The sequence below is a fragment of the Mastigoproctus giganteus genome, chromosome 10, assembly GCF_048544385.1.
Source record: "Mastigoproctus giganteus isolate SK-2022 chromosome 10, ASM4854438v1, whole genome shotgun sequence".
Classification (NCBI taxonomy): Eukaryota; Metazoa; Arthropoda; class Arachnida; order Uropygi; family Thelyphonidae; genus Mastigoproctus; species Mastigoproctus giganteus.
Window position 1 is genome coordinate 1409992 of NC_143584.1, and position 25872 is coordinate 1435863.

Below are 25872 nucleotides of genomic sequence, written 5' to 3' on the forward strand. Positions count from 1 at the left end.
CGAAGTCTTTTGTTGTAAGAGTACCTCCTTTGTTCTTGATGATTCTGGTTGCTCTTCTCTGCAACTGTTCCAAGAAATCCGCATCTTTCTTAAAATAAGGCTTCCAGCCCTGTAAGCAGTACTCAAGATGTGGCGTAACCATTGCCATATACAGTGGAATAATTACCTCCTTGTCTCTGCTGGAAAAGTTCCTGTATATCATTGACAGAACCCATGAGCTGTTCTGGCAGTTTGTCTCCACTGCTCAGAGAACTTCACCTCAGACTATAAAATTACCCATAGATCCCTTTCATTCTCCACCACCTTGAGTGTACCACCTAATTGGTGTGTTATTCTGGAATTGCTGCCCACATGTAGTACTTCGCATTTACCAATTAAACTTAAATTGTCACCTCTCAGTACATCTGTGTAATTTATGTATGTCTTGCTGCAGTAGTAGGCCTTGGATCCTGTCAATAATCTTTCTGCCAGCCTTGTCTCACCTGCAAACTTAGACAATAAACTTGATATGACTTCATTAATAAATACTGTAAAATTCAGTTATTATAATATCACCAAACCATGAGGGATTTCATTAACATCAGTACAAGAAGAGCTGTGCCCATTTATGACCACCCTATGTCTTCTGCCACTCAATCATCCCTTTATCCATTGTAGTGACTCACCCTTAACACCATTGTTACACTTTATAACTACAGCAGTCTTTCATTTGGAAGAGTGTCAAAAGCTATACTGAAATTTTAATATATGTCAAAATTCTTATTTGGATCCAGTTCCTTTGTTACTGGATTTACATAGTAGCTAATCAGATTGGTCAAACAAGATTGACCCCCCCCACCTTAACACATTCATGCTCTGCTTTCTATATAATTCCATTCTTGTTAAGATAATCCTGCTGTACTTCTTTGATTATTCAATTCATTATTTTCCCTGAAACAGAAGTCTATAATTGCTCACTTCACACTTTTATTCTCCCTTTGCGAATGAGTGACACATTTGCACCTCTAATCTATAGCAACCTCTCCTGAATCCAGGGATGCTTTCATAATTGTGGCCAATGGTTTGATTACCTCTTTTATGCCTTTTGGTATAACTGGATGAATCCCATCAGTTCCACGTGTCTTATTTACTTTTAGCTTCAGCAACTTGTCTTCCACTTTCTGCTTAGTTATAATAAAATAATTTAACTCCCAGTTATAACTTGGTGAACTTCTGAAGTTCCCATCCCTAAAAACCTCTTCTTGCATGAATGCAGATGCAAAATATTTATTTATTTAACAGCAATCTGAAGAAAATCATCAATAGTTATATCATTCAATCTAGTGGGCCAATGTTGTTCATCCCTTTCCTTCTAGTATTAACATAAGCAAAGAATTCTTCACTACTTTTTTTTGCATTGTTAGTCAAGCACTTCTCATAATATACCTTAGCTTGCATAATCGCTTAACTTCTTTCCTGACAACTACTTTGTACTTGCTGTGGGAATTCCATGTCCTCCCCCCCTCCAATGTATAATCATCCCACATAATTTCTTTTCTGCCACTAGGTTTCTGACATCCATTTAGGTCTAAATTGTGAATGATATCTTTTAGTTGAGATACAAAGCTAAATTAATGGAATTTAAAAACTGGATATCTTTAAGTATATCCCACATCAGTATATTATGATCACTGCCATGTAGTGGTTCTTTTATCTAAATATTTGTAATGCATGATCAGTCACTGCTGATAATCAAGAGTATTGCTTTCTCTTGTTTCCTCTCTAATATGCTGCTGTAGAAAATAGTTATACAATAAATCCAGGAAATTTTTGCTGCTGTGTGAGTCACCAGTCCACAAATTCCAATCATTATCTGGAATTTGAAGTACCCTTATAATAAGACATTCCAATCTGCTGGCCCACTCTACCTGCCTGTGTAGTTGTTCATTACACTCATCATAATCATTTGGCCTATTGCAGACTCTTATTCTAATTTTAGTTTTCTCAGGCTTATGTTACACCAAACTGACTCAACATTTTCCCACATTGCAAGTTCTTAGAAGGTTAATAAATATGTTTATTGATGTGTTTGTACTCAGTTTTCTAAGCAAGATTAGGAAGATGAGGTGAGGATGGCAGGCTATGTCCTAAGGTATTTCAGTAAGAAAAAACAGTTTAATTGCATTAGGAAGGAAGGATAGAAGGGAGAGCAAGGAAAAGACAATGGATTGGTGATATCACATAGTTTTCCAGCAAACAAACTATGGAAAAACTAAAAGATTGGTAGAGAACAGAATGTGTTCGTCAAACATTATCTAGAACGGAGGAGATGCCACTTCAGAAGAAGAGCAGCAAGATTAGCATTTGCTGGAAGTCATATTATGATTTGGTATGATAACTTGTCATCTAGAAATCCAGTAGTTGCTTATAGGACTGACAGTTATAACTCTCAGACTGTTTCTTGTGTACTATGATTAATTTCTAGCACATAGTTACTGAATCTTGACTACAATGAAAAAGTCAGAAAAATGTTTTGAGAAGTATATATACAAACCATGTAATTACATTCCAAAATTCAGATTACTCACTATGTTTATGATAAAATTTATTTGATAAAAACTGTATATCTTTTATCTGCATTTTTAGTTTTTCAAGCAACAGAATGTCAGGGCAAAGATAATTTTAAATTGTGATTTGCAATTTAAAGATCTACAGAGGTTCAAATAAAATTAAATTAATAAAAAGTAATCTGTAAGGAATAAATGTAATAACATGAAAATTACTTCATAACAATTGGCCTTAGCCAGGATATTTAGTGATTAACCAGGCAATATTTTTCTAAAATAAGTAGAACTAATATTGACAATTGTCAAAAGGTTTATTAGTCTCGTGAAACACTTAGCATTAGTAGAGGCATATGATGCAAATAAGCAAGCTTATGCAAAAAAAAAAAAACTTCCACTTCACCCCTCCATTCGTTCGAAATACCTGTCCAGCTGAGCCTTAAATTTATTTAGGCTATCAACTTCCACAACAAGGGATGGAAGTCTGTTCCACCAGCCAACTACCCGCTGGCTAAAGGCAAATTTCCGCACATCTGTCCTACATCTGTCTTTCCTCAAGTTGAATTTATGCCCTCTCAGGTGATTATTCTGAGCAAGAGGAAGAATCCCATCAGCATTCAACATGCTCAAACCATTCAAGGCTTTATACACCTCTATCAGATCACCTCACTGGTGCCTAGTCTCCAGACACTATAATTTGCAAAACTTAAGCCTTTCTTCATAAGAGCAACCCTTTGCTCCATTCACTAATCTTGTTGCCCTTCCCTGTACTTGCTCCAGCAGCTCTATATCCTTATTGAAATGAGGCCTCCAGACCTGTATATAGTACTCAAGGTGTGGCCTGACCATTGCCTTATACAAGGGAATAATCACCTCCTTACCCCTGCTAGAAAAATTCCTGTATATCATTGATAAGACACCATGAGCTACTCTTCCAGCCTGTCTGCACTGCTCAGAGAACTTCATATCTGCCTGCACAATTACCCCCAGATCATTTTCATTCTCTACCACTGTCAGTGTAGTACCACAGAGTTGGTACGCTGCTCTGGGGTTGCTGTTTCCCATACGTAGTACTTTACATTTGTCAATGTTAAACTTCATTTGCCACCTCTCAGCCCATCTGCTCAACCTTTCCAGATCCTGTTGCAGCAGCATAGTGTCAGTAGTGTCCTTAACAACACTGCCAACCTTTGTATCATCTGCAAACTTGGACAGTAAGCTTCATATACCATCATCAATATTATTTATAAATACAGAAAACAATAATGGACCCAACACTGAACCCTGAGGGACTCCACTAATAACTTCAGTCCACGATGAGCAGTGTCCATTGATTACCACTCTCTCCCTTCTCCCCCTCAACCACCCCTTTATCCATAGTAGCAATTTGCCTCCAATGCCAAACTGCTTCAATTTGTGCAGCAGTCTTCCATGTGCAACAGTATCAAAAGCCTTTCTAAGATCCAAGTATATAATATCAAAGTTATTCCCTGCATCCAGTTCTTTTGTGACTGCATCATAGTATCCAATCAAATTGGTCAGGCAAGACTTCCCCTTAACAAAACCATGCTGTGTCCAAGCTTTAACTGAAGTCTTGTCTAAATGATCCTGCAGTGCTTCTTTAACCAGTGCCTCCATTAATTTTCCTGGAACAGAAGTTAAACTCACAGGTCTATAATTACTTGTGTCAGCCTTGGATCTTCCTTTGTGAATTGCGATCACATTTGCACATCTCCAGTCTATGGGTACCTCCCCTGAGTCCAAGGAAGCTCTCATAATTATGGCTAAGGGTTTGCTTACTTCCTTTGCTGCCTCCTTTAATATAACTGGATAGATCCCATCCACCCCGGGTGCCTTTCTTGTGTTTATCTTCAACAATTTCTCCTCCACTTTACTCTCAGTTATTACAAGATTATCTAGCTTACTGCCAGAGTTGAATACACTTCTGGTATTCCCTCGCTGAATAACTCCTCATGTGTGAATGTCGATGCAAAATATTCATTTAGTTTGTTAACTACCTGAGCAGGATCATCAACAGTTGAACCATCAATATGAAGTGGACCAATCTAATTCATCCCCTTCCTTCTAGAGTTTACATAAGTAAAGAACTCTTTGCTGTTTTTCTTTGCACCCTTTGCCAAAGATTTCTCGTAATCTGCCTTCGCCTGCCTAACCTCTTTTGTTACTTGGTTACAAATCAACTTATATCTGTCATAGGCTTCTGTGTCACGTGTTAATTTATATGTATCCCATGCATTTTTCTTCTCTGCCATACGTCTCATTAGTTCATCTGACATCCATTTAGGCCTAAACCTTGAACAATATTTCTTAGTTGGTATGTAAAGCCTAGTAGCTTCCAAGATAAGTTCTTTGAATGCTTCCCATTTTGAATTTGCTGTTGGTAACATCATCAGTTGGTCCCACTGTATAGAATTTAAATACTGTCTCAGACCATCGTAGTCGCCTTTGCGAAAGCAATAACCCTTTCCTTTACCCCTGATGGTAGTTACCTCTTTGAGTAAATCCCACTTCAGCACACTGTGATCACTGCCACCTAGTGGTTTCTTTATCTGCAGATTCTTAATGCATGAAGAATCACTACTTATAATCAAATCAAGAGTATTACTCCCTCTAGTTGCTTCCTGAACATGCTGATGTAGAAAACAATCATCCAATAAATCCACAAACATCTTGCTAGTGTGTGAGTGACCAACCCACAAATTCCAGTCAATATCTGGGAAATTAAAATCCCCCATTATAAGACTCTCTGATTTACTGGCCCACTTTATTTCCCTGTACAGTTTCTTATTATACTCATCAGAGTCATTAGGCCTATAGCACACTCCTACTCTCAATTTTTTATCTCCCAATACTTCTGTCACACGAAGCTGACTCGACACTGCACTGTCCTTGGATTTTATGTGTTTCTTAACTAATAGCATAACCCTCCTCCCTTCCTATCCTGCCTGTCCTTTCTGTAGACTTTGTACTCTCCAAATTCCAGTTCTGCATTCCTATATCTGTGTGACACCACGTCTCTGATATCCCAACAATATCTGCCTTTGATGCTTTGAGCAATACCTCAAATTCATCAAATTTATTTACCAAACTCCTAGCATTGGTGTCACCAACAACTATTAGTTCCTGACAATAGAGTCACCAACAACTATTAGTTCCCACAGGAACTAATAGTTGTTGGTGACTCTATTGTCAGGGAAACGGGGAACATGCTTTGTAAAAAGGATAGGTGGAACAGGACCAGGGTATGTCTGCCAGGGGCAAAGGTTAATGACGTTATAGAGCAGATATCATCTTTTAAGGGCACAAAAGGTGATATAGTTGTACACGTTGGCACTAATGATATTAAGAGTAGGAGATCAGCGGAATTACTTAACAAGTACAGGTCACTGTTGAAAAAAAGCCGTGAAGTAGGGTTGAATTTGAAAGTGTCTGCAATTCTGCCAAGACATGATAGGAGGGAGTATATGATGAGAGCCTTGTTGATCAATTGGGCCCTGGAAAGATTGTGCAAGGCTCAAGGGGTAGAATTTTTTTCACCGTGGGCTGTACTTGTTAACAGGAGAGATTGCTTCTACAGGGATGGGATACACTTAAATAGAAAGGGTGCAAGAATATTTGCTGATGCTATCGAGGCAGTGTTAGGTGGGTCGGAAAACTCCTAGCTTGGGGGGAGACAAAGACTAATAGATTAACAGTAGCCACTGGCAAAGGTGAAAGAGATTCTTGCACTGCTTCTATTGGAATGAGCAGAAGCCTGAAAAACAAGATACAGGATATTTCAGAGACTGCTGGAAGTCATTGCGGTACAAGTAAACACATGGGTTGTGTTAGGGTAGCTAAGAATAGAAACAGGTGCATGTATACTTGCGTGTACACCAATGCTAGGAATTTAGTAAATAAATTTGATGAATTTGAGGTATTGCTAAAAACATCACAGGCAGATATTGTGGGGATATCAGAGATGTGGTGTCACACAGATATAAGGAATGCAGAACTGGAATTTGGGGAGTACAACGTCTACAGAAAGGATAGACAGGATAGGAAGGGAGGAGGGGTTATGCTATTAGTTAAGAAACACATAAAATCCAAGGAAGTGAAGCCAGTCGACATCGATGGACAGGGCAGTGTCGAGTCAGTTTGGTGTGACATAAGCATAGGTAAATCAAAATTGAGAGTAGGAGTGTGCTATAGGCCTAATGACTCTGATAAGTATAATAAGATACTGTACAGGGAAATAGAATGGGCCAGTAAATCAGAGATTCTTATAATGGGAAATTTTAATTTCCCAGATATTGACTGGAATTTGTGGGTTGGTCACTCACACACTAGCAAGGCTTTTGTGGATTTATTGGATGATTGTTTTCTACACCAGCATGTTCTGGAGGCAACTAGAGGGAGTAATACTCTTGATCTGATTATCAGTAGTGATTCTTCATGCATTAAGAATCTGCAGATAAAGGAACCACTAGGTGGGATTGATCACAGTGTGCTGAAGTGGGATTTACTCAAGGAGGTAACTACCATCAGAGGTAAAGGGAAGGGTTTTTGCTTTCGTAAAGGCGACTATGATGGTCTGAGACAGTATTTAAATTCTATACAGTGGGAACAACTGATGATGTTACCAACAGAAAATTAAAAATGGGAAGCATTCAAGGAACTAATCTTGGAAGCTACCAGGCTTTACATACCAACCAAGAAATATTGTTCAAGGTTCAGGCCTAAATGGTTGTCAGATGAACTAATGAGACATATGGGAGAGAAGAAAAATGCATGGGATACATACAAATTAATGGGTGACATGGAAGCCTATGATAGATATAAGTTGGTCTGTAACCAAGTCCCACAGGAGATTAGGCAGGCAAAGGCAGATTATGAGAAATCCTTGGCAAAGGATGCAAAGAAAAACAGAAAAGAGTTCTTTACCTATTTAAACTCAAGAAGGAAAGGGATGAATCAGATTGGTCCACTGGATGTTGATGGTTCAACAATTGAGGATCCTGCTCAGGTGGCTAACAATCTAAACAAGTATTTTGCATCTACATTCACACATGAGGAGTTATTCAGGAAGGGGAATGTCGTAGGTGAAGTAAACATTGGCAGTGAGCTAGATGATTTTCTAATAACTGAGAGGAAAGTGGAGGAGAAATTGTTGAGGATAAACATAAAAAAGGCACCCAGGGTGGATGGGATCTATCCAGTTATATTAAAGGAGGCAGCAAAGGAAGTAAGCAAACCCCTAGCCATAATTATGAGAGCTTCTTTGGACTCAGGGGAGGTACCCATAGACTGGAGATGTACAAATGTAACCCCAATTCACAAAGGAGGATCAAAGGCTGACACAAGTAATTATAGACCTGTTAGTTTAACTTCGGTTCCATGAAAATTAATGGAGGCACTGGTTAAAGAAGCACTGCAGGATCATCTAGACAAGAATTCAGTTATAGCTCAGACACAGCATGGTTTTGTTAAGGGCAGGTCTTGTCTGACCAATTTGATTGGATACTATGATGTAGTCACAAAAAAACTGGATGCAGGGAATAACTTTGATGTTATATATTTGGATCTTAGAAAGGCTTTTGATACTGTTGCGCATGGCAGACTGCTGCACAAATTGGAGCAGTGTGGCATTGGAGGCAAATTGCTGCTATGGATAAAGGGATGGTTGAGTGGCAGAAGACAGAGAGTGGTAATCAATGGACACTGCTCAACGTGGACTAATGTTATTAGTGGAGTTCCTCAGGGTTCAGTGTTGGGTCCATTGTTGTTTTCTGTATTTATAAATGATATTGATGATGGTATATCAAGCTTAATATCCAAGTTTGCAGATGATACAAAGGTTGGCAGGGTTGTTAAGGACACTACTGAAGCTATGCTGCTGCAACAGGATCTGGAAAGGTTGAGCAGATGGGCTGAGAGGTGGCAAATGAAGTTTAACATTGACAAATGTAAAGTACTACATATGGGAAACAGTAACCCCAGATCAACGTATCAACTCTGTGGTAGAGAATGAAAAGGACCTGGGGGTAATTGTGCAGGCAGATATGAAGTTCTCTGAGCAGTGCAGACGAGCTGCAAGAGTAGCTCATGGTGTCTTGTCAATGATATAGGGATAGGGATGTGATTATTCCCTTGTATAAGGCATTGGTCAGGCCACACCTTGAGTATTGTATACAGGTCTGGAGGCCTCATTTCAAGAAGGATGTAGAGCTGCTGGAACAAGTACAGAGAAGGGCAACAAGATTAGTGAATGGAACAAAGGGTTGCTCTTATGAAGAAAGGCTTAAGTTTTGCAAATTACAGAGTCTGGAGACTAGGCATCAGCGAGGTGATCTGATAGAGGTGTATAAGGCTTTGAATGGCTTGAGCATGCTCAATGCTGATGGAATTCTTGCTCAGAATAATCACCTGAGAGGGCATAAATTCAAATTGAGGAAGGACGGATGTCGGATAGATGTGCGGAAATTTGCCTTTAGCAGCGGGCAGTTGGTTTGTGGAATAGACTTCCATCACTTGTTGTTGAAGTTGATAGCCTAAACAAATTTAAGGCTCAGCTGGACAGGTATTTCGAACGAACGGAGGGGTGAAATGGGAGTAGTGGTTGTGTTATTTTTTTTTTTTTTTTTTTTTTTTTGGATGATGCTAAATAAGCTTGCTTTCTTGCATCATATGCCTCTGCTAATGCTAATACTCCCCAACTTCCAGTTCTGCATTCCTTATATCTGTGTGACACCACGTCTCTGATATCCCAACAATATCTGCCTTTGATGCTTTGAGCAATACCTCAAATTCATCAAATTTATTTACCAAACTCCTAGCATTGGTGTACATGCAAGTATACATGCACCTGTTCTTTTTCTTAGCTACCCTAACACAACCCATGTGTTTACTTGTACCGCAATGACTCCCAGCAGTCTCTGAAATATCCTGCATCTTGTTTTCCAGGCTGCTGCTCATTCCAATAGAAGCAGTGCAAGAATCACTTTCACCTCTGCCAGTGGCTACTGTTAATCTATTAGTCCTTGTATCCCCCCAAGCTAGCAGTTTTCCCACCCACCTAACACTGCCTCGATAGCATCAGCAAATATTCTTGCACCCTTTCTATTTAAGTGTATTCCATCCCTGTAGAAGCAGTCCCTGCTGTTAACAAGTACAGACCAGTCTGAAAAAAATTCTACCTCTTGAGCCTTGCACAATCTTTCCAGGGCCGAATTGATCGACAAGGCTCTCATCATATACTCCCTCCTATCGTGTCCTGGCAGAATTGCAGACACTTTCAAATTCAACCCTAATTCACGGCTTTTTTTCAACAGTGAACTGTACTTGTTAAGTAATTCTGCCGTTCTCCTACTCGTAATATCATTAGTGCCAGCGTGTACAACTATATCACTTTTTGTGCCCTTAAAAGATGATATCCAGTCTACGTCATAAACCTTTACCCCTGGCGTACATACCCTGGTCCTGTTCCACCTGTCCTTTTTACAAAGCATGTTCCCCGTTTCCCTGACAATAGAGTCACCAACAACTACTAGTTCCTGTGGGACCAGCGCCTTCTGCCTTGGGGGTTGCCGCTGTGTTGCGTGATGACCAAGTGCAAGCTCTGGCATTGATGTGGGCAGCTGAGAGCTTGATGGGCCCCTCACTTTAGATCCTTCGAGGGCATCCACCCTGTCCTTCAAGCTCTCATATAGGCTCATAACAATGCTGAGTTGTCGCCTGATTTTGTTACACTCCTTGCATAGCGCATACCCAAAGACATCCCCCATGGCAATATCATGTCCCGTACCCGATTTATCCGCAAACATCATGCAAGCAGTGCATTTTAAAAGGCTGTGATTCAGAGGGCAACTGCCCCCCTCAGTTCTCCTCTGAGCCACAGCACTCCCATTAGTTACCTTTTGCGTTACCTTATACAGAGGATGCAGAAAGGTCAGGGAATGACCACCGCATATCCCCGGAGCAATATGGCCTTAGTTGCTAATGCTCCTAAAAACCAAATAACAAAAACAAACAAAACAAAAAAAAGCGTTACCTTTTGCACCATACAGATGATAGTATACAAAATACAGACACTTATAATAGAACTTATTTTATAATAGATAAGTTATGTATATTTTCCTTTTGTATATATACTATGCGTTTTCCATAGATCTGTCTAGGTATATATCATAATATGATTATCATACTATAACCTTCTTCACAATATATAATAGAACTTATATATATAGTATGTACACTCATGTGCCAAAACATTGATTACCCCTGTCCCCATAGTCAGATGCATTCCCCAGAACCTAGGAGTGATATCAATGACTGGTGTAGCATATATAGTGACAGCACAGGTAGTAACTGTCAGTACAAGCCCATGCAATGACAAAAAGGAAGGAACTTACAGAGTTTGAACTGGAAAAAATTTTCAGTACTAGGAAGATAGGAACAGCATCTCAGCAATCACAGGCATTGTTGGCTGCTCAAGGGACACACAGCCACCCAATGTGCCAGGACAAGGAGACCACCACTGGTTCACAGTTGAGGTGAATAGTGGTTGGCACTTTCTATCCAGGACAACAGACCACTCACAATCCCTTAATTAATGGCAGATTATAACCAGAGCATCCAGAGAAACATTTCAGAACACGCCATCCAGCATACATACTTGCAGATAGAATTACAAAGTAGGTGATCTGTTCATGTGCCCCTGTTGACCAACTATCATTGACACCTCTGCCTGCAGTAGACATGGAAGCACCACTCCTGAAAACATGGGATGACTGGAAAAGCATTGCCTGGCCTAATGAATCTAGGTTCCAGCTCCATCATGCTGATGGATGCATATTTAATGGTAAGCAGGTGAACTGCTGCAACTAGACTGTGCTGTTGGATGGAAACAGTTGATATTTGTGCATATTCCCACTCTGACGTTCCCTTTGATTTTCTCTGGCTTAAAATCTCTCTACCCTATTCTGTCAAATTCATCAGTTACCTTTATCATTCTCCTAACTCCACTAAAAGACAGAGAATGGTAATCAATGGACACTGCTCATCGTGGACTAATGTTATTAGTGGAGTCCCTCAGGGTTCAGTGTTGGGTCCATTATTGTTTTCTGTATTTATAAATGATATTGATGATGGTGTATCAAGCTTAATATCCAAGTTTGCAGACGATACGAAGGTTGGCAGGGTTGTCAAGGACACTACTGACACTATGCTGCTGCAACAGGATCTGGAAAGGTTGAGCAGATGGGCTGAGAGGTGGCAAATGAAGTTTAACCTTGACAAATATAAAGTACTACATATGGGAAACAGCAACTCCAGAGCAACGTATCAACTCTGTGGTACTACACTGACAGTGGTAGAGAATGAAAGGGACCTGGGGGTGGTTGTGCAGGCAGATATGAAGTTTTCTGAGCAGTGCAGACAGTGTGCAAGAGTAGCCCATGGTGTATTGTCAATGATATATAGGAATTTTTCTAGCAGGGATAAGGAGGTGATTATTCTCTTGTATAAGGCAATGGTCAGGCCACACCTAGAGTACTGTATACAGGTCTGGAGGCCTCATTTCAAGGAGGATGTAGAGCTGCTGGAACGAGTATAGAGAAGGGTAACAAGATTAGTGAATGGAACAAAGGGGTGCTCTTACGATCACCCCTTTGTGTTTAGAAGAAAGGCTTAAGTTTTGCAAATTACAGTGTCTGGAGACTAGGCACCAGCGAGGTGATCTGATAGAGGTGTATAAAGCCTTGAATGGTTTAAGCATTCTCAATGCTGATGGGATTCTTCCTCTTGCTGAGAATAATCACCTGAGAGGGCATAAATTCAAATTGAGGAAAGACAGATGTAGGATAGACATGTGGAAATTTTGCCTTTAGCCAGCGGGTGGTTGGTTGGTTGGTGGAACAGACTTCCATCCCTTGTTGTGGAGGTTGATAGCCTAAATAAGTTTAAGGCTCAGCTGGACAGGTATTTCGAACAAACAGAGGGGTGAAGTGGAAGTGGGGTTTTTTTTTTTTTTTTTTGGCTGATGCTGCATAAGCTTGCTTTCTTGCATCCAATGCCTTTACTAATGCTAATGCTAATCACCTGGAACTCTTTGACATCTGTTTTTGAAACTTGACTTTCTCCATTCCAAGTTTCCTAACAGTACGGTAATTTTTCCTTGGTGATTTATAATGTTCACAACTACAGCTTGTTTCAGTTTTCTAGTCACATGAACCCAGGTGATTAAAATGCAGTGGCTTTTGCAATTACTAATGAACTCACATAAATTGTTCATTTACCAATCAGAGTACCAGACAATCCTAACCACACATGTATTCTTGATCTTTTTCTCACAAACAACCCTTCAAAGTAAACAGTCAAGGTGAATGGTCCTCTAGGTACCTCAAATCACTACTTTGTGATGGTGCCTTTTGGTTGTGGCCATTCTCAGCCTCACGTTGTGTGGCATTACAAGAATACAAAATGGGATGTCTGCAAGATTTCTATTGTTTTCCTTCATTGGATTATTCTTTTAAATCCATTGGCACTGTTCTCCTGAATTAGCATCTATAATTCCCCTACTCGCTTTCTAATCAGTCCGAAGCTGCAACCAGTAAATATCCATTTACTGATTTCAGCTTAGGAAAAACAGAAGAACAATGAAGCAAAAAATATATATATCCTTAGTAAAAGGGTGCCGAAAAATCTTTCTGCCTGGGGCATGGAAATACCCTGGTCCAGCTTTGATTCCCATGTGCAGTACTAAGTACTGTAGGTTCTAACACCTTTCATGTTCGGGAGTTTTCACTTTTTAAAAAAAAGCTCAGTATTAGTAGGTATTCATATTTTGATGATAGATGAGTGTACAGGGTGTCCCAAAAGTCACTGCATATTTTAGTGAAAAAGTGTGATTTTCGAATAAATTTCATTACAAGTATATTTATTCTTTTTTACATAAAATATAAGTATTTGTAATGTGTTAGAGATGTTATTTTAATTTTTATTAATTTTTTAATGTTTTCTTTTCAGACCCATAATTCATGATGAATGTTCAAGAGTGAATTTTTGTTGTAACATACCGCATCAAAGAAATGAAGTTTTGTGAAATTAGAGAAAGATTTTCAAGGAGATTTCATAGTCCTGGTCCTACAACAATGCGATTTGTGCACTGGTGAATAAGTTTAAAAGAACTGGGTCTGTGCATAACAGGGAGAGATGTGGATGCCCAAGGAAACATTAAAAAATTTTAAAAATTATAATCACATCTCTAACACATTACAAATACTTATGTTTTATGTAAAAAAACATAAGTATTTGTGAAAACATTTGTCATTTTGTATCACAGTAACATGTGCTGGGATACAAAATGAAAAAAAAAGACATCTGATTAGGGGAAAAAAAAAATTTAATATCAAATTTGACTCCCATTGGCTTTAATGATCAGCAACCTTCTCTACAAATTTTTAGTATATGGAAACTAGAATGTTGTTCATCTCCTCCAGTAAAGCTGTAGCTAGCTCTCTGCTTAAATTAGAGCATCTTGTTTGAAGAAAAGAATGGGTTGCATTACCTTCTCTCTCTTCCATTAGTGTATGATGTTTTCAGTAGTCGATTATAGGTGACCCACTCATTCTGCTATATGGCAAGCTGCCACTATGTGACAGTCTATTATCACACCTCTTGTAAAGGCACCTATTCCTTTTCTTGACCCATTCTGTTACATCTGTGTTATTAAGTGTGGGTACCTTTTATATCCTGCTTTTAGCTGATAGATCCATCTACCTATCACATGACCTCTGGAATTAACTGTTACTTCCAGATAAGTGTTGGTGTAACTATACCAAAAACCATTTCCAAAAATTTTAAACATAATTTCAATGACTATACTTTAGAAAGTTTTGGACTTTTTACTTCCTAATACTTGCTTTATTGTGATGTCAATGCACACAAGACACAAGGCTTGTTTAGAAATGATTAGAAATTTTTTGATCTTTCTCTTAAAAACTGTTAGTATATTATATAAATTTAAAGATACCTTTGTAGCTTATTTTTGATTCATCATAAAGTATTTAAATATGTGTTTTTTTTTGTTTTTTTTTCCCATTGTATGTCATTTCAAAATAGTTTTTAGTTTTAGAAGGGTAGCATGGATTAGCTCTCACCCCACCTATAAACCAATTGTTTCAGCCTTAAACCAGAAACGGACTCAGTCATATTGAATTGATATGACTCAACTGTGGAGAATTTTTAAACAACTATTGTGGTCCTGTGAATCCTAGTTTACACTTTTTTGCATAGACAGCAGGGTTGGACTCTAAAGGTGATTACACTCCGGTGGAGCCACCAGTGTTCTGCATGTACTGTAAGTCTGCATGAGGGGGAATAATTATGTGAGAAAATTTCTTGTGGCATGGATTGGGTCTGTTGGTTCTGATAAAACAAGAGAGTTGCCAGGTTAAGAAATGTTGATATCACTGGCATGGCTCCAAATTTTTGCTTATTTAGCAAGTGTATTATTATATCCAGCTAATAATCAAAATGTGAAGGACGAGGATCAGTGAACTAATCAGATGGTACCTTGCATGGAAACTGTAGTTAGTTCTTATTTTAAACTTATGAAAACAGTATTTATTATCATATATGTGTTGTGAATATAAATTCTAAAATATCTCACTAGTAGTAATATTAATGCAACTTTAATAATACTGGATTTTTTTTTTATTACAGGTCATTGTTTGTGTTGGATACCCTGCATGTGAGTAAGCTTTGTATCATATTGTGCATTACTATATAATAATGATAACAATAAACTTATTCTAAATATGCAAAAATGAGTTCATGAATTTAGACCTGTAAAAATTTAGTGGAACCTCTCAAATGAGCCAGCATGTTAGATCAGTGTATAGTGAACACAGTTATTATTATTAGTATTATTATTAGCCACATGGTGCAAGGAAGCCTGAGGCTTATGCTGTACCAGCCAAAAAAAAAATTTTAAGTTTCTGTTGTACAACTATTTCTGAGAATGTAGTGTACAATTAATTCATTGAAAAATATCTAAGTGTGTATGTGGACATGAAATAAAATTTGTATGCTTTACTATATTCAATTTCAGTCACAAAAAGATCTTTGCTGTTACTGATGATTGAGGCATGAGTATTTGACCCTAAGACTTGGCCTTATGTTCAGCTTAGAGAAAAATACCATTATCTACAGTTCTGCTTCATTTGCTAATATTTTTAAATTGAAATTACCTGATAAGGTAAATCTATTATATATTAAAAATCTGAGACACAACTGGCACAGTGTTATTAGAAGGAACAAACAAAGTTCTGCAGTTCTTTATTTATTTATTCATTTTTTTTTATGGTGATGCACTTTCTTCCTTGCATCTGACCATTGTATCAGGTCATAACAGAGGACTGCAATATATCGCATAAAAATACACACATTTGCACCTAATGAATCAGTAATTACATTTTCCATTTCATGAAACATATCATAAAACATATAAACTAAAATGAAGAATCCAACCAACAGTTCATATTAAAAAACCTTAGTTTGAGTCACAACATATATATGCAAAACATAAAAAACGTTTTATGCCCTATATATGCATAAAAATACCCCACATCACTGAAATTATGATTCAGACCTCACCTGCTAAAGATATTACTAGTATTGCTGCTACTAATTCTGTAAACTTTTAATGACTAAATATATATGGTGCATAAATAATAATTTTAAATAAGTGCTGTATAAGTGACTGCAGGAGCTTTTTTCTGAAAACATACAATTTACAAACAGCCTTTGCCTAAAGCACATGTAAACTATTCATTATTAATCTTTAAAAAGTCTTATATAGTTGGAAACTACCGTAACTAAAGGATATAGAAAAAAAGAACCAAATGTTTTAAAATAGATTATTTCTTTTTGTAACATTATTAACTTCCGGGGGGGACTCTATTCCTTTTGCCTGAGGCCAGCTAACTGTAACCCCAATTGAAGGGGCCTTTTAAAAATTCTTCCACTCTCTGTAACAGGATTAAAACCCAGATCTCTCCAAATAAGTTACAAGTGGCAAACCACTATACTTTCATGGACTATTTGAATAGCCAAATGATGCAGGGAAATTAACTACGTCTCTCCAAACAAATTAATAATAAAATTTCCAGTTGCACATACTTTTCCTAACATCAGAAAAGGAAATTTCCAATTCCAACTTGAACTTCATTCCAGAGATCTACAACACACTCCATGGAGGTACATCATGAAATCTAGCCTTCTGTTGCACCCGATTTTTTTATATTTGTGTCCCATTCTTGTCTCTCCCACCAGTGAATGCACACCTCCCTTGTCCCCCTCAGGACTTTATCTCAGCTTGGATCCCTCCCCATCAAGGAGTGTAGTTGCCAATCTGCATTCTCTGAGCTGTTCCTTGTAAGGCTAATAATTGTACTTTACCATGTGCCTCTACCCTCCTGTTTACAATGTGTGTGGTGAACTTCATATTTAATTGTATCATAACCCCCAAGAAGTAAAGGTAGTTCTTTCCTGAACCACCTTTACTTCTTTCCCTGGTCTGTGCATTACTCCTGGTTTTCTTTTCCCAAGTTCAAGATATTATAATGTAGTTGCCATTTTTAGACTATATTTGAAAAGGTCTTATCCTTTTGATGCAGCATAGTCTTCACACAAACTCTAACAGCTTCCCCTTGTACTCTCTTATCAATGAGGATTAGAAACAAGATGGGAGTCCCAGCAGCAATCACTGAGGAACCTTGCCAAGCTAGTCCAAATTCCAATTTATGACTACCCCTGCTGATTGTGCTTAAACCAACCTCTGATATGGCTAAGTACCGTCCCTAAAATTTTCTCCAGTTTATAGAATAGCCCACCATGTGGAACAATATGCAAAGCTTTACTGAAATCAGAGTATATATGGCAACTTTGCCATTATATACTCCGATTTCAGTTTTTTTTTTTGCATACAGATGTTTTATGACCCATAGTAGTTAATAGTATTGGTCAACAAAACTCCCCTTTCATCAACCAGTGCTGGTATTTTTCTTAAGTTTCTTTACCCATAAATCATGTCCCCCACAGTAGTCAAAATCACCAATCTGTAGTTTCCCATCACCTCTTTAGGTTCCCCAATGTCCCAAGGATCAGGGAAGTATTGGCACTTCTCCAATCAAGGGGATCATTTCAGAGTTTCATAATGATACCATTAACATTACTAACAGTTTCATGCACTCATATGCACACTTTTTTAGTGTGATAGGATGTGTGCCCATTCATCTATGAGGTCACAACTCTGCCCCTTCCAATCTCCAGTAGACTTTTCCAGTAGATGCTTCTCAGGGATAATAAAGCAAACTGGAAGACACAATGTACAATATTTCCATGAGTGTGAGAATTGATTCAGAGTTGGTCCCATGGACCATCATTGACTTAGCATAAAAATATGTGAAATAACATCATTAGACCCAAATATGAAATGGCTGTTATTAAACTATGCTTTATTCAAATAATTTTTAGATTATGAATATAAATCCATTCATCATTCCATTCTAGCTGGAAAAAGTCATTTTGTGATGTCCTACTTGGTACCCCATGGATATTTACATATAAACAGGGTATGTATGTATCCAACGTGCAGTACACTGCATTATGTAGTTTATGTTGGGATATGTTTACTGAAGACTAAATTTTTTTGTTTGTTATTCTACATCTTGTTCTAAAAAAGTGAATCTTTGTTTTTGCGTTACTTATACACGGTGATTCAGGAAGAATAGTAAATATTTTGGGAGGTTATAGTATTGATTATTCTGAGTAAAAAAGTTCATAAAAACGTGTCCAATTCTCATTGGATATGGAAATACAGCTGTTTGAAACTGGCATGCACAAAACCATTATGAGAGGTATTAAAGAACGATAAATGACTTATTGTTTGTGTTTATTGACTTTCTGAATGACACAAAATACAAATAATTGACAAATTTTTTACAGTTTGCAATAAATGTTCGAAAATCCCACCACCAGCTTCAATGCACTTTGCAGCTCTTGTGGTTATATGATGTGTTGTTCTTCTGAGGTCGTCTTGGCATTCCTTTATGAGGGTAGCAGTATCCAAAATGTGAGCAAGCAATTCATCTCTTGTATTCAACTTTTCTTTGTATGCTGCGCTTTTCATCCATCCCCACAAATAAAAAATCTAACAGAGTGAGGTCTGGAGACTTGGTGGCCAATGAATGGGACCACCACAGCTGATCCATCATTCAGAGAAAGTTTGATTTAGATATTATATCACCAGACAGGTATAATGTGGAGGAGCTCCATCATATTGAAAGTACATACCAATCCTTGTAGCCAAGGGAACATCCTCCAATAGTAGTGGAAGTTCGTTTTGCAGAAATTCTAGGTAAATGGGCCCTGTAATACAATATTGTAACACACAAAAAGCCCAATCAAATATTGTCGATGATACCACACCACACGTTTACAGAGAAGCACTGTTGAAAATTTGTTTCAACAGTGGAATGTGAATTTTCATCTGACCACCTATGAAAGGTACAGGTGTTGTTGATACTGTCACGGGTGAAAGTAGCTTCATTGTTGAACAATATTAATGGAATTAATCGCAATTAGCATTTACCCATGGAAAAAATTCTAATCGCTGGGCATTGTCTCCTGGTTGAAGGTGTTGCACCTGATGTATGTGAAATCGATACAAGCAGTGCTCACATAATGTTTGCCATACTCTTGTCTGTGGAACACCGATATACATAGAAATTCTTCGTGTGCTAATAATAGGACTACATTCTACCGACTGAAGAATGTGTTCTATTTCATCTACAGTTTGTTCATTCGCACATTCAGAAGAAATGAGTCCTGGGAACTGTACCAATCTCATGCAGTTTGATGTAAACACTCTTGAATCCGGTATCTGCAGTTAGGAAACCATCAACGGTATTCTCTGCAAGCAGCAGTAGCACTTCCACCACACAAAAACCATAGACAAACACCATATCGGCATATTCAGCATGTGTGAATATGTGCAGCATTCTTAAGGGATGTAAGCAATAAAGATAAACTCATTAGCGTGTGGAGAATTTGTTTGAGTGACAAAATCGCAAGCTTGCAACTCATACCTATCCAGAACACCAGGGGGAAAACTGCAGTTAGAATGCTCAGTTCTTACTTTAGAAATCTCCAATTACCTATCATTAATGGAACTGGAATGCATCCATGCGTGGGTAAATAAGGTATGAGCAGTGCTACATAGATGTCCAGAAGCACGTGAGACCCATAATTAGTATAGGTTTCCTGAAGATGGAGGTTGTAAGGTATGTACCTACATGTTGGACTAAGATGTCTAAGAAAGGAAGGGTGTTATTTGTTTCCAGTTCAATAGTAAATTGAATGAAGGGTGAAAGAGAATTGAGATATTGAAGGAGTCAATTTCTGATCCCCTAGGAACAACGGCAAAGATGTCGTCAAAATACTGATGCGAGAAAGTGATGGGAACAGGTAGGTTCAAAAATATATGACTCTCAAGTTCCTCCATAGCAATATTAGCTATGACGGAACTGACAGGGGCACCCATCACTGTGTCTTGAACCTGACAAAACAGAGTCGTTGAACATGATCATGCTACCAGTCAAACACAAATTGAGGGCAGTACAAATGTCATCAGTAGAGAGCAAGGTCCTTCAAGGTAGCATCACCATCCAAAAGTTGCTTCAGACAAGCAACAGCCTGCTTCACAGGGACAGAAGTGAACAGGGAGACCACATCAAAGGAAACATGACCTCACACTTGGAAATGATAAAATCCTTAATAATACGTAAAAAATGTGCACTGCTAGATACAGTATGGTCAGTTCTCCCAACAAGGGGCACTAACAACCTGACGATGTATTTGGAATGCTCATACGTAGGTGTGGTACAACAGGAAACAATAGGCTGCAAGGGAATACCAGATTTACAGATCATATCATCAGGAGTCCATAAAATTGCAGAAGCTGGCACTGGCAACCTGTCGCATGGTGTTTCCAAAGAACATTTTTTTGAAATCTTTTTAGAAAGAAACCAGCTATGTACAAGCTTATTGATTTTCGATTACAGCTTCTCCAATGCCTTAATCAGAGAATCCTGTATGGGTTTGTAGACTTCACAGTCTTGCAAAAGAGAGAGAGGGCCTTGCATATATAATCAATCAAATTTGTCCGGAACAATGGTGTGCCGACCCTTATCGGCAGGTAGGATTACAATGCTATCATTCTTTGCATAAGGAGGTAAGGGCTTCCTGTTGATAGCGTCTGGGATTGGTAACAGCAGGTCGAACATATTGTAAGATGGAAGCAGTTCTAAAGTGAATTTCATTTGCAGTCCCTTCAGGTTATCAGTTAGTGACACTTCCACTCCCATAGCGAGTTCAGTAATAGGAAGTTTTCAAAGAAGGATGGAAAATTTCATGCCAGTTTGGAGCTCAGTCTGTTCTGCAGATAATTGCTTGTTGCTTAAATCAAAATAAATTGTGAATTATTCCTCATGCACAACCGTGAGCATTCCTAATAGCATATGATTCATGCAGTAAAGCATTAAATTTATTTTGTTGGTGCAAATAGTAAACCTGTCTCACGTATGGCTTGAGAACATAAAACACGAACAATAATAGAAAAGGTGGAGGGAGAAACCAAAACTCTTAACTCCTGCATGAGCCTGGCTTTATTAATGTTAACTCTCTTTAATACTTGATGCACACTGCCAATCCAAATTCCTCAAGTTCTTAAAACAAAATTAAAGCAGGCACGTCTCATACAATCGCAAGAAAAAGGCTTCTTATATCTAAATCCTCTAGAAATGATGCGGTGGGCTTTGCAGTGATGTGCAAAACATAAATGCTTCAAGCTTCTGTTAAAAACAACTTCTGTAAACTAACAATAACACCATTACATATAAGGGCCATACAATATAAAAATATTAGAAAACAGGCCTTGAGCATTGGGCTGCATCACTATATAATTTCTAGTAATGATTGGCAAGCTGGTTTAAGTTAAACTTTATTAAAATAAATAAATAGATATATACGTAAATAAAATACTAAACCAGATATAAAATAAGTGCTAAAAGCGTTAAAATACAAGCATTAAAAATATATAAATAAAAAGCAATAAAATAGAAACATTCAGGCAAGGTGTCCCTTCATGCCCACTGAGAATAAGTAACAATAGTTTTCTCTATCAGCGAGATGTTACTGATTCATAATACATGGTAACTCGTTGTGAAGGATCATCACAATATGAGATACAGTTGAAACGATGCCTTTACACTACTTTTGTAGTTTTCCTTTAAAAGCTATCTATGGCGTATCTACACCAATATTTAATAGATAATTTTAAGCTCTTATAATATTATGCCTCATTGCATTTAGGTTTATTATGATTAGCTTATCAATGATAAGCTAATCATAATAAATCAAGGATTTATCAATAATTTGAACAGCTGACCAACTATAAGTGTAAAGAATTAATTTAAAGGAAGAAAAAATATTATACATGTACTGCCATTTGTTCATTATTCCACCACCATTGTTGTAGAAAAATTAATCTTTTTTTTTTTTTTAGGACTCTCTTGGATCTTGGCAGAAATGTGTCTCTGAATGTGAAAAGGCTCTTGATAGAGGTAAAAAAGTGGTCATAGACAACACTAATCCAGATATGGAGAGTAGACAAAGGTATGATTTCATGGTATTTATCTATGGAATTATAGAATTATATTATGAAAATTTCAGCCACTTCTTCAGTGGTTTTGCTACTGTTTTCATTCCACATATAAATTTACTGAAAACTTCTGGGATACAGATGACCCCCACTTAACGCTGATAATTCGTTCCATAAAAACAGAGCGCTAAGTGAATCCATGCTAAGCAAGCATGGCATTCCCATAAGGTAACATATGTATTTGTGAGTTGCGGTCGGTGCCATAGGATATTTCCTAATCAATAATAAACAGTAGTGAAAAGATGCACAAATGTCGGTCAAAATATGTAATATTCAAATATTTGTACATATAAAATATTCTGCATTACATACGAATATAATTATGTGATAACTACTTATGTATCAAAATTAAACTTAAAATTCCAATTAAAATCATGAATTTAATTGATCTAAATTGATCTAAATTGATTTAATTTAATTAATGAATTTAATCATGAAAAATGTGTCGATTTTGGTTAGAACTTGGGCCCTCTTCCAAATAAACTAAAAGGGGTATTAATTTTAAATCGCTGCAGCGTTACCACCCTACAATAAAGTCAACCGATCCTTTGCCGCTTTGAAACCTGGCATGTTTTTTTCTTCTTTCAATAGAAAACTTCTTTTAGGCATTTGTTTCCACAAAAGTCCTGCTTCATCTATGTTAAAAAGTTGCTGAGAAGTATAACACATAATATCCCTCTTCAATAATTTTAACAAGTTCTTTTTTGAAAGTTTCAGCACCTTCTGCACTTGCGGCTTCTCCCTGGATTTTAAATCTATTCAACTAGCCCTTACTAGTTTTAAATGGTTCCACATTTTTTTTTTTTTTTTTAGGTGAGTTTTCTTCAGATCAGCATATTGGCTAATCTCTCTCTCTCTCTCTCTCTCTTTTTTTTTTAATAATATTTAACTTAACTGAATTCTGCATTGGATATTATTTTCAATAAAATTAGTTAGTCTTTCCATTTCAATCCTAATAGCCGGCCTAGCCCTAGTTGCTTTCAGTGGAACAGCTATCTTTCCCGCTGCTAAAAGTAATTCTTTATTTTTTATAATTGTTCTTACAGTTAAACTTGCAAGTCCTAAATTATGGAACACATCCGCTTGTCTTTGACCGGAATCGATTCGCTTCAAAACGTCTAATTTAATTTTCAAATTCAGTCTTTTTCTTATATTTATAGTCTTCGTATAGGACTACAAATGTACTTTCTTACATTTGTAGTCTTCGTCAACGTCTGCGCTCAGACGTTGTTGCTTTTTCATTCTTATCGGCCATTATTAACTCTTCAAAAATGTAACTGCATTGGTTGCATTAATTATGATACAATGTTCAAGTAAACTGTCCGTTTCGCACGATGTCTAATACGGTACTGAGTGACAACTAGACTTCGGATAAATGCATATAACGCAAATGTTACAAGCGTTACTTGATCATTTTTAAAATGTTGATCTCGGAACTACGTAACAAGTCACTGTACTGCAATTAAATTAGCGTGCGAGAAAATTTCACTGAGCGTGGGAAAATTTCTCAAGTCAGCATGGGAAACGTTTTAATTCTGTTTTGCTATTCATTTTCAAGCTATCGACTCCATCAAATGAAACGATTTTGTTAAATATGCCAAAAATGCAATCTGTAAAAGAGCGTTATAGTGATCTGTGACAGTGTTATAGTGATCTGTGACAGCGTTATAGTGAATCAGCATAAAGCGAACTGCGTTATAACAGGGGGGGCCTGCTGTAATTTAGTCCTGGGTATAAATTTCAAAGCTTACTTACTTACTTACTCCTTTTATGTAGAATAAAAAGTCATTAAACTAATCCGAATCCCAGATTAATCTACCAGCTGTGTGATGCTACACTCAAGGTAGTGGAAAACAAAATTCCAGGTGGTAATTGTGCAGATTAAGTGCAGACAAGCTTCCAGGTCAGCTTATGGGATTTTGTCAGCGATACAAGAACTTTGCCGACAGGCATAAGGTGATAATTATCCCATTATACAAGGCAATGATAAAGCTGCATCTTGTGTACTGCATACAGGTCTGTAGGCTTCATTTAAGTTAGGATGTAGAAGTGCTGAAATGGATGCAGGGAAGAACATCGAGATTAGTGAAGGGAAAAAAGGGTGGTTTTACTAAGAAAGTCTTCAGTTCTGTAACTTGCAGTGTCTGGAGACTAGGCACCTACAGGGTGATCTGATTGAGGTGTTTAAGGCCTTGAATGGATTGGGTAAGCTTATTTCTGATGGCATTCTTCCTCTTACTCACACTACACATGTGAGGGCACATAAATTCAAATTGAGGAAGGATTGCAGGATAGATGTGCAGAAATTTGCCTTCAGCCAGCAAGTGGTCTATTCTTGGAACAAACTTCCACCTGCAGGTGGGTAGTTTGAGTAAATTCAGGTTAGAACTAGATAAATTATCGGAGAGGATGGGCAGTTGATATGGGAAGTTTTTTTTTATTATTATTATTCTTTTGGCTAATGCTTTATAAGCTTGCTTTCTTGCATTATTTGCCACTACTAATGCTAATATATAAATAGGCAGTATTTTGGTTGTTTTTTGCCATATATTTGTCACATTCATTTAAATAAGTTATGCTTTCATCTGTAAATAAAATTATTAGTTGTTAAAAATGCCACACAAGTTGTAGCTACTATAGCTATATATGTATGAATAAATATGATGCCAAAGGCCAAAATTTTCTCTTGAATAGAAACATTATTTCACTTTTATTTCAGCCTAAATTTTCTATACATTCTATGAAACTATTAAAATTTGGATAATGGATGATATGATAAATGCTAAGTGCTGCACGTAGGTTGCAGTAATCCCTGAATAACACACCAACTGGCTGGCACTGCACTCAATGTGGTGGAGAACAAAAAAAAAAAGAACTAGGAATAATTATACTGTTTGACGTGAAGTTCTCTGAGCAGTACAAACAGGCTAGAAGGGTAGATCATGCTGTTCTTTGAATTGTATACAGGTATACAGAAATTTTGTCAGCAGGTAATAGGCAATTATGTTATATAAGGCAATAGTTAGATTGCACCTTGAATAGAACAGCCTGTAAACCTCATTTCAAGAGGGACGTGCATCTGTTGAAATGAATGCAAAGAAGAGCAGTAAGATTAGTCAGAGATGCAGAAAGGTTCACTTACCAAAAAAAAGACAGCGTTCTGTAAATTGCAGCATCTGGAATCTTGGCACCTAGGAGATCTGACTGAAGTGTTTTAAGGCTTTAAATGGACATTAAACTAAATTCTGATGGCATCCTTATCCTTTTTCAGATGGCACACACAAACAAGGGCATAAATTAGAAAAGGTTGGTTGCAGAATAGATGTGTGAAACTTTGCTTTCAGCCAGAATAATTGATTGTTGGAACAAACTTCCAACTGGAATTCTGGAAGTGGGTAGCTTGAATGATTTAAGGAAGGATTAGACAATTTATTAGAGGGAATGGACAAATGATGTGGGTAGTGTTTTTTTTTTTTTTTTTTTTTTTTTACTGATGCTGTATAAGCAAGCTTGCTTCCTTATATCATTTGATGTTATTATTAGACT

General features: G+C 37.5%; 1 protein-coding gene across 1 annotated transcript in view; it reads left to right on the forward strand.

The window, feature by feature from the left end:
• The window catches only part of PNKP (Polynucleotide kinase 3'-phosphatase), a 106048-nt gene that overhangs the window by 56038 nt on the left and 24138 nt on the right, over positions 1–25872 (forward strand). The window contains exons 10-12 of the mRNA XM_090382286.1: positions 15267–15294; positions 18117–18178; positions 22171–22280. Of these exons, the coding sequence (XP_090238412.1) occupies positions 15267–15294; positions 18117–18178; positions 22171–22280 (200 nt within the window). The remainder of the gene's footprint in view (positions 1–15266; positions 15295–18116; positions 18179–22170; positions 22281–25872) is intronic.